The sequence below is a fragment of the Alosa pseudoharengus genome, unplaced genomic scaffold (genome assembly GCF_046254945.1).
Source record: "Alosa pseudoharengus isolate Yale_2024_CS ecotype anadromous, Long Island Sound unplaced genomic scaffold, YU_APseudo_1.1 YU_APseudo_1.1_scf_7, whole genome shotgun sequence".
Lineage (NCBI taxonomy): Eukaryota > Metazoa > Chordata > Actinopteri > Clupeiformes > Clupeidae > Alosa > Alosa pseudoharengus.
The window spans coordinates 3,147,759-3,158,006 of record NW_027468859.1 but is presented as its reverse complement, the minus strand read 5'-3'; the positions used below and the strand labels follow the sequence as shown (position 1 = coordinate 3,158,006).

General features: G+C 38.1%; 1 protein-coding gene across 2 annotated transcripts; it reads left to right on the top strand.

Annotated features, from left to right (window-relative positions):
* The first annotated feature begins 292 nt into the window (after positions 1 to 292).
* LOC143109478 (ankyrin repeat and SOCS box protein 2-like) lies at positions 293 to 8,518 on the top strand. Of its 2 annotated transcripts, XM_076272223.1 has the most exons (11): positions 293 to 427; positions 1,422 to 1,461; positions 3,737 to 4,060; positions 4,315 to 4,428; positions 5,479 to 5,651; positions 5,818 to 5,973; positions 6,059 to 6,304; positions 6,434 to 6,605; positions 6,786 to 7,344; positions 7,461 to 7,614; positions 7,883 to 8,518. In XM_076272223.1, exons 1-11 carry the CDS (start codon positions 409 to 411, stop codon positions 8,047 to 8,049), a joined length of 2,124 nt encoding a protein of 707 aa, XP_076128338.1. In that variant the 5' UTR covers positions 293 to 408; the 3' UTR covers positions 8,050 to 8,518. The 2 variants fall into 2 exon arrangements, with proteins under 2 accessions (XP_076128338.1, XP_076128339.1); XM_076272224.1 differs by lacking the exon at positions 7,883 to 8,518 and having other exon boundaries at positions 6,786 to 7,357; positions 7,461 to 7,517.
* Positions 8,519 to 10,248: the final 1,730 nt, after the last annotated feature.

The window sequence follows — 10,248 nt, the reverse complement described above, 5'->3', positions numbered from 1 at the left end:
CTTGGCACAATTGGCCAGACTTTGTCTCCAGCCAACGGTGCATTGTTGTATCCTGTATCATTTTGTATTATATTCATTTGGCTTGGTGGTCAGTTGAACACTGTGGGACGTCCCCAACCAGTAGCACAAGGAACGTGACATATTTCCCCAGGTGTAACTGAAATAGTCTTTCAGGGTCTGCTTTATCATCAGTGGGACAGTTATTTTCATCTGATGTGGGTAAGCAATGCACATTTGTATGACTTTTAGTCTATTTCTTTGTTTGTTTGGTTGTGTTACTAATTATATCACCACCCTCTTTGCTTATCTCCAGCAGAGGATAAGTGCTCAATGTGTGGAGGCTGGTTCCCCCTAGAGGCAGTATTCACCATCCTGTGCCCCTCAAAGATTACTTGACCCTCATCTTGTATGAATCTACAGTATGTTTGTGAGTATATAGATTGTTTCCTTCTTGGCTTACTGTTTTGTGGCTTTAGTGATACGGATGTTTAGTCATACAGTAGCTACCCCTTTTCAACATGTTACTGTTTGCCTAGTCAAATAGAACATGGGAGATATAAGGGTCCACATCTCTTGCCTTGAGCTAACGAGTGTTTTTCCCCCCATTATCTTTACTAAGTGAGGGTGGATCTTTTAATGAACTCAATTCTTCCTTGGATAAAAATAAACCCTGGTGTAGTTGATACATCTCTTACTTGGGTTAACACAACACCACCACATGTTAATTTAACATTAATGTATACTCCCTTCCTACTTTTTGTCCTTTTTTTGATGTACAAATTTCCCCAAACACTGCAGTTATCAATGCCTTATATCTGCCTAGCAATGCTTTCTGCTGTAAGAATTCCAATCTTGATGCCAAGTTAGTCTCCTTGAATATAGGCCAAATGCCCTCAGCTGTCAGCATAACAACAAATACGCTTGGGCATCCTTATAGGTTTGAGGGAGTCATTACACAGAGTCATTAGACAGCCAGACTTAACACAGAAAACAACTATTACAAAGGGAGAAAGTTTCATCTTATGTAAGTTAACATTTTAGCTGTTCACTTACATATACTTTTTTGAAGTGATTGGAGTTACAGTAAGCTTTGCACAATGTTATTGCTTTACCACTGAATTGTCCTGCATGACTGTAATACTTGAAACAACTTTTAAAGTTGAACAGGGCAAATTCAGAGCTTTGTTGAATAACTGCAGTGAAATGAACACCATTGAAAATGGATATGAATTATGATAACCCTTAAGTCTTATATTTCTCTATGAATACTGAATTATTGCTCACTATCCTTAATGTATTTAACTGTATTTTTCAATTAACTGAATTCTCTTAATCTGATATTCAGTGTCAGTCCATTTATTAAAGGAAGCCACCCTTCTCTGTTAGAACTCATTTTTATTTAACTTTTTTCTATGTCTCAGATCATTCAGACAAAGCCCTCAGACCCACAACATCAAACAGGTGAAATGTCCCCTTCACTGCACCCCAAACAGATAAGGTGTTACATGATTGGGGCAATATTTTACATTTCTTCTCATCTTTTAATGCATAGAAAAACAACAACATTGTTGTTGGTGGTGGTGGTGTTGTTGTGTGTGAGCTATAGTGCATGTTTTAATGAAGACCATATTTAATTTAATATTTGAGCTTATTTGCAACTAGCCCATCATACTGAAAATACATTTGAACTGCAGTAGCACTAAAAACTTTAAATCCTTTATTTAATAATATTTTTTAAAATCTGCACCTAGATTTACTCTTTCGGATTAGTTGGAGCAACTGAAATACAAACATATTGCAACAAATGAACAACAAAATCTATCCAATCCAAACGGAATACTAAGGGGATGATGTGCTTCTTGTGGCTATCACTTTTTTTCTGCTATGGCTATCACTTTTTCTGCCAATATATCACTGTTCTCAAAAGAAATAGTAATTTTATGTGTAACCCTCCTTACCATATTAATTGATATACTGTATCCTTGACATTATATTTTGTTAAGTGCTCAAAATTACATATTTGACACCAATCAGGCTATCTGCTCAATGGTGGTGGTATTACATTCCTACAAGTGGAATATTATTGCTGACACAAGCATTAGGACAGTTGTCTCCTATAAATATCACAGACTTCACCTTAGCTAGGTCAAGTTTTCTTTAACCATGAGAAATGCTGACCTTGGTCCAGAGTAGTGTTTGCAGTTACACTTTAGGGAACCCTTGTTAGACAATAATACATAACTAATATAAGGATAATAAAGAGTTTTCCTTTAAGGATAATGACATATAGTTTAGATCAAAATAGAAACTTTATAGCCTTCCAATACATTGTCTTAAAATGTAACTAGTCTTTCACTATAAGTCACATATTCAGAGTGTGTATTAGGAGTCAACAAACTATATTTTTAATCCATACTATAGGTTTTGTCAGAGTTTATTTTCTTCCGGATTATTAAAACATTTATTTATATTCTTCAGTAATTTTGTGTCAATGAGTCCCGGGACACTGAAAGACCGGGCTGCACTAAATGTGGTAGGCATGTAGCCCAACAAGGATGACACGTTTTCATTTTGACCCGTTGCCCCCTCGCCAGACTGAACCCCCGAAAGGAGGGTAGGCCGGACACAGTTTTCTGTGAATTATCTCGAGAACCGTAGGGCCCAGGATGACCAATTTTTTTTCATGTGTCATACAAGGGGCCATGTCAATCCATCCCATATCTGCTCATTTGAGGTATAGTACCACCAAGTTTTGTGGAATTCCGCTCATGGGGGGCCATACAATAAATTAAAATACTGTATGTGTACATTTAGTGACTGTACACTACGCATGCACAGACACACGCTCATAAACACATGCAAACACACACATAAAGATACATTCACACACATGCACATAAACACACACACACACACAGGTACGCACACACATAAACTGGCAGTCCTGTTCGCCCTGTCGGGACTTATGCTGCTTTCCATTTGTACCCTATTACCCGCACATACACACTCACAAGCAAACACACACACATACACACACACACACATACACACACACATACATATAAACAAACACACACTCATTTACATACACAAAATTAATTCATAATTCGATGTCATTTTGAGCGATATTAGAAGCCCCAAAATGGTTTTCCATTCAACAGACTGATTCTAGCTTATTAAAATTATGTCAAAATGCCCCTGTTCATGTGCATTTTTCTACTGCGTTTTCCATTATCAGAATGGAACACTTCTAGCAAATGTATCAAAGGTAGCGAATGGTAGGTGAACGTCTTGGTATGCGCGACACAAAATTCAGATTTTCACGCTAACTTTATTAACACTCTGAGCAGGCGTCACAGTAATTTACATTGCTCCAACCCTTTCCATCACATTAATGTTGAATTAAAAATCGTTAATCCACCTCTGGCGAGCGAATAAACTTAGCATGACAAAACCGACATTACACCAATATAAGTCCTTTTCCGTCACATGTGTCGCACTAACTTTTTGATGTGCATTGTTTTTTAAGCCAATTATCTGTTTGATGGAAAAAAAAATACTATTGTTGCGGAATGAAATCTTCTGTTAGAATGTTCAAAAGTCCCCTGCTGAAGGGGACTTACTGAGAATAAATAAAAATGTGTTACCATGATTATGTGCCCTTTCATTCAATATTGGACAGACAATTGAATATAACAGTCCTTTTTTCCATCATGTTCATCATGGCTGCTACTAGTGGCTCCATGGCAGTGTGCACTAGAGATTACCAGGCCATGGAAGACTACAGCATCTACAATAACATGTCTGATGATGACCTGGTCCAGCTGGCCATTGAACGCAGCCTGAGTGATATCTGCAGTGCTTCCTCAGCCTTTTCACAACTTGCAACACAGAGGTCATCCTATTCACATCCTGCAGCAAGTCAATCGTTGTCCTCTGAGGAAGTCGTGCCAGCGTTTCAACAGTTGCAAGACAGTTACAGGCTTCGGACACAAGCAGCTTTGCCTGCTCAAAACATCCCTCCCTTTGCCAACTCATTGCAGGCTGTCAGTCTCCCCAGGTAACATTCAGATTCACACCAGTTCCATATGCAAAACTAACTTTTCTTCCATGGATTCACCAATAAAGTATTTACAATAGCCATAAGAAATTATAGCATTGTGGCTTCACTGTATGAAGATACTTTGTTAATAAGCAGAGAAATGAAATATATTTCCTCATGATCTTTGTAACATGCTCACTACAGATAATTGAACAGCTGAATTCGTTCATAGCACCTCTGCTATTTCTGTTGCTTTTGTTGTTTTTTAATAGTGAAGGCCGAAATGAGAGAAGTTTCCTTGTCTGTAATGAAGAGGATGAAATGAGAATGTTCTCTTGGACAAAAGGAATTGGTTCAGGACTGGAAGTAACAGTGACACGTATAGAGTAAGGTCACATGCACAATTTCCATTATTTAAATAAAATTGCATATTTATGTTTATGGTTGTTTCTTAGTTGACACATTTGTACAGCAGTAGTTAAAAGTACAGTAAAATAGCCTATGTTTAAAATGATTATGATGATGATGATAATAACAAGTCTTCATAAAGAACATAAACATATGAATTGTTCAAGACCTTCTAAATCTGTCTGACTCTCAAAATCAAGGCAATATTTCAGACCAGAAAGAGAGTGGTATTTAGCGGGTTTTGAAGCAAAACTATTTGATTGACGTATGTGTGGAGAGCATTCACTCACCATTGTTATCTCATTTTTGAATGAGGTGGTTTTAGAGGCTTTTGCATCTGAACTCTTCATATATTCACCACGACTTTGTTAGGAGAACTGATGAATTAGATGCAAAGTAAACAGATGAGCCTTTAAATGTTTCTTGAAAATTCCAAAACTATGGCCAGAACATTCATAAACCAATGAGGAAGCACGAATGAAGAGTCTTGACTGCGACTATAGTGTTGATGGAAGGCCAATAATGCAACATCAGAGGATTGCAGTGGTTGTGAGGGTTATTAGGCTGGACCATATATTAATATAAGAATGTCCAGATCCACTTAGTGTTCTATAGACCAAAGTGAGGGATTTGAGTTGAATTCTGGCTGCTATAGGAAGTCAATGAAGAGTAATAGTAGTTACATATGTTCTCTTTGGCTGATTAAAGACCAAACACATCATTACATTTTCAGTCATCTGGCATGATCTCACTACACATGCAGGTAGGTCAGCTAACATTGCACAAAAATAACCTACCATGGCCTGCAGAAGTAGTTCTGTAGAATATTGTGTGAGATAAGGTCGGATCATCTGACTATGGTATACAGCGACATAACTGTGATTGAAGCTACAGTACATGCTCCGAGAAACTAAGTCTTGATTTACACAATGAGGAAATGGTATATCCAAATTATACACATCTTATTTCTAAGATTTTATTTAATTTTTTTAAGTTAAATTTACTGGTTTTTACGTTTGGTCTTCCAGGGACATACCTACCGTAAACACAGCCATCAAGAGGAATGATGCCCCAGTACTTCTTGAAATATTACGGAAACAGCCTTCTCACATTACGAGTGCACCAAGCAAGGATGGCTGGCTACATATACATGAGGCTGCACAATGTGGTTCTATGGAATGTTTAAGAGTGCTAATAAACGGTACAAATGTGAGACTTGAGACCACATGCACACAATTTTCAGTTTCTGGAATACTGTTTGTGTGAATGAGAGCATAACATACAATGTCTAAATATGTTATCTTGTAATGTCTGTAATGCAATATTTTGTCCTAATTCTATTTTTATTATATCCATACCAACTAAAGCCTTTCCTGAACTAATCAACAAGTATACCAACAACCGCCACACCCCTCTGCATCTGGCTGTGATAAATAAACATCTGTTATGTGTCCAGTGTCTTCTTGAGGCAGGAGCAGATCCCAATATAGCCAACGATTTAGGAGAAACACCTTTGTACAGAGGTATCCCTAATACAGATTTAATAATAAATCTAATTTAATTTAATAAATCTGTATTTATCTATCTCAACAAATCTATCCTTTCCAGCTTGTGAAAAACCAACTGAAGAAATAGTGGAGCTTCTCCTGATGTTTGGAGCCAAGGTCTCACAAGCCAGCATTGAGGGAGTGACACCATTACATGAAGCAGTGCGAAACAAAAATCTTGACATATGCAACCTTCTAGTGAGAGCTAGAGCAAACATAAGAGCCAGGAGCACTTATGGCGTTGAACCACTATTTATGGCTGCCCAAGTAGGAAGCACAGAAGTAATAACGCTCCTCGCTACATATGGTTAGTTTCATCAGTATTTCTGATTGCACTGGTCAAACAGGAACACATGCTGTTAATGCTGAATTGGTTGAGCTATTACTTACATAGTCAAATACTGTACTGACAACTTCTCTCATTAACATTTCTAAGGAGCCTATATTAACTGTGAAGCTAAAGATGGAGCAACACCTTTGTATGAAGCATCAAAGAATGGCCATGAGGAGGTGGTGAAGCTGCTTCTGTCTAAAGGAGTAGACGTGAACACAAGAACTAAAGCAGGACTGACCGCTCTTCACATTGCTTCAAAGAATGGACATGCTAGGTTGGTAGTTTTGAAGTCAATATGACTTTCTCAAATTTAATCCTCAGACAATCAAAACTTTCTGGAATCCAGCACCAATGCAGTTCATATTTCAGTGCAATCAAATCTTAACGGTTAATGATTTGATGCAATACAGTATAGTTTTGCATGTGTTTAACTTTCATATTTGTCTTTGGGCAGAGTTGTGTCTTTACTGATTCCACACACGGACAGAAGGATGTTGAAACAGAGTGCCATCAGCCCGCTCCACCTTGCAGCAGAACATGACCGAGAGGATATCTTGGAAATTCTCATCGATGCGGGCTTTGATGTCAACACTGTGCTGAAGACTGACCACTCCCAGATTTATGACGATCGGTGCTGCTCAGCCCTCCACTTCACTATACGCAACAGCAACATAGACACAGCCTCCATGCTGCTGGAGGCAGGCGCTGACCCCAATCTGGATGTTTTCAACCCTCTTCTGGTAGCCGTGAGACAGGGAAATACAGAGATGGTGTCTTTGCTGGTGGAGTACGGTGCCAATGTGAATGCCTGCGTGCCAACACACCCCACTACCTTTCCTGGGGCTCTGCTCTTTTGTATGAAGCACACGCTGATGTTCAAGTTCCTACTGGAGAATGGATGTGATGCCAACGCCTGTTTCTCATGTATTTATGGAAACAACACACATCCTCCAATCAAAAGAAGGCAGGCTACGGATGAACTGGACTTGGATCCTCATAGCGAAGCAACACAGGTTATGATAAAATGTATTGCACTGGCTACAGCTCATTATAACACTCACAGTTTATTGTATTTGCGAATAAGTAGATATTTGTTCTTCCTAACTTATCTTTTATCCTTTCTGTACAGTTCTGTGAGATTATAGCGGATCCCCTTTACACCTATTGGGCAGGACCTATACTTGACCGTCTCCTTGATTACACTGGACCTGTGAAACTGTGTTCTAGAATCACAGAACTTCTTGAGCACAACCAGGACTGGGTATACATCATAGAAAAATCAAGTGAGAACAATTTCGCTGTTTACTTTCCAAATAGCTTTTATTTGACTGTTTATCCATTGTAGATTAATTTATGCTTAACTTTGAACCACATAAATATACTTGCTTTTTATGTAATCAGGTATTTACTTAATGGTTTGATGTATTCAAAGTCTACAATAACGTGATACAGTGCCAGGTGTTACTCCATATTTGATATGTACAGCCTAAGCTCAATCTTCTCAAATACTTAAATATCCAATGAGCTCACAAATGTCCTTGAAACATTCAGAGCCATCCTTCTGCCTCATGCATCTGTGCCGACTGAGGATCCGCCAGCTGGTGGGATGGCAGAGACTGAGGAGAATGACCAGCCTTCCTCTGCCTGGACGACTCATCAAGTACCTGTTCTACGACAACGGAGAGTCTGAAGACTTCCTTTCTCGTGGTTTTGACTAAACATATCCTTGTTTAGACTATTGATAAAAAAATACTGTCAGGCAATTACCAGTCTTACGGAAGGTTTCCACACAACAAAACACCTCGCGAATTTTGTTCTACTAAATTTTGCACATTCTTTAAGTATCAGTTACATATTTTTACAGTACATTTACAGTACTGAGGTTCATTTTTACTAAATTTCAGTTATTTTTTACACTGAAGTGAGGAATTATGAAATATAAAAATGTTTACTTTTGTCATGTCCTTTATATTGTGTTCATGAGGTAAAGAGGTTGTTGTGGGGAAAAACATAAGTAACATTGCTGTCACAGGTTTTTGCAGTAGTGTTTTAGATTCATCTCACCAGTGACTATGTTGTAGTATTTGTGCTGTTAAGGGCTGAGGGCTTGTGTGTTGTGTCTGAAGACATTTTTTTTTTTCAGCAAGGTTGAATGGTTTTGAGGGAAAAGTTTGGTTTTGACCTGAAAATTTCAAGTTTTGGGAGTTGAGTGTGTCATAATAATAATAATAATCATAATAATAATAATAATAATAATAATAGGTTTTATTTTTATATAGCGCCTTTCTCAAACTCAAGGTCGCTTTACAGAGTCAAAGCAAAACAAGAGTGGAGGGTAATAAAATGTGGTAAGTCTTTGCAGTTGTGGAGGAGGAAGTGTTAATGAAACTGAAAGGTCTTGATGAGCTTTAAAGAAAGGGAAGGAGGGGCAATTACAGAGGGGCAATTACAGAGGGGTTGAGGGAGAGAATTCCAGAGCTTAGGGGCCATGGGGCTAAAGGACCTACAGTACCACCCAGGGTCTGGTGTGGGGGACAGTAAGGAGATTCTGGTTAGAGGATCTGAGTGAGCGGGATTGAGTGTAAGGAATCAGAAGGTCACAGAGGGATGGGGGAAGGTCATGGAGGGCTTTGAAGGTGAGAAATAGTCCTGGATGTGTTTTGGGAAATGGAAACAACAGAAACGTTTAAGTTGCTATAATATGTCATACCTACATGTCTTAGGCATACTAGACACCTGTTAAGATGATAAACATTTGATGAATCTTGTTCTTATTATTTTCTGTTTCGTACTCATACAAAGTTTACTGAAGGAAACAATGTGAAGTGCATTTTTCAGAAAGCATTGAAAATCAATAATATTTTTGGTGCAAGTGTATATAAAAGTTTTTAGATATATTTATAAATTCATTTGAAACAATTAAATTGAAAATCTGTTGTTTAATCATTTGTTTCAGTTTGAAACAAATTTGAAATATATTGGTGTAATTCTTGGATTTCAACTTTTGTTCTTTTAACTGTGACATCAGAGGATTTAAAGGTCCTTCAAAAACACAACAAATACAGATTTGGTTGATATGAAAACGTGGACTTTCCCATTGACCTTCTGAATGCCATTTAAATCCAGAAAGAACACAAACCAAGTCTTTGATTTTGAAAACGTAAGCATGGTGAACTGAATAGGGAAGGCCTACAGTAAAATGTTATCAATCACATAGCGTAACAAACAATTGACTTCACGAAATTTCACTTTTGCTTTGAGGTTTGTTTATAAAGAGTCAAGACATGCTTGAGGTGTGTAGATCCATAATTTACAAACTCACTGTTGAGAAAGAAAGTTTCAATGGCAGCTGCTTCTCATAATATCAATTTATCTATGCTAACGAAGTAGACTGACACCCACAGTTTTGAATACAGAGAGACTGGGATAACAATACCAGTCTCTACAAACAAATCAAGAGACAGGCGAATATAAACGCTGCTTATAGTCCAGACGTCTGTGCAAATGTATGGATGACCTCGCTCAAATTAGAAAGAAATGGACTGATTCGAACAAAGTAGGCTCTGGGATTATGACTTCATATCACGTCAAGTTAAAACTGAAGATGCACAGTTGGTAAGCTCCAATATCCAAAGTGGGTGATTTTAACAGGGTTTTCACCATTTAACAATGTAGCCTCATGGATAAGGTCATGTCGGGAAATGTGCCACCCTGTGACACTGTAAAGGGGGGAAACATGAAGCTGTACCAGCACCAATTTTGATACTGTAATGTTAATTTGTAACGTTCTGTGTAGCCTACATGTATTTAGAACTAGGCTTACTGCCGACATGGAGCAATATGCTGTTTCACCTTGTAGTGGCGCTCAACCTTAATACAGCCCTCGAGAGCGCATAGCTGGAAAGGTGCTTAAGCCA

Excerpts from the sequence above, each read along its gene's own strand:
- LOC143109478 (XM_076272223.1), top strand. Across the intron at positions 1,462-3,736 it reads AGACCCACAACATCAAACAG|TGGCTCCATGGCAGTGTGCA; the intron begins GTGAAATGTCCC and ends GGCTGCTACTAG. Across the intron at positions 5,974-6,058 it reads AGAAACACCTTTGTACAGAG|CTTGTGAAAAACCAACTGAA; the intron begins GTATCCCTAATA and ends TATCCTTTCCAG.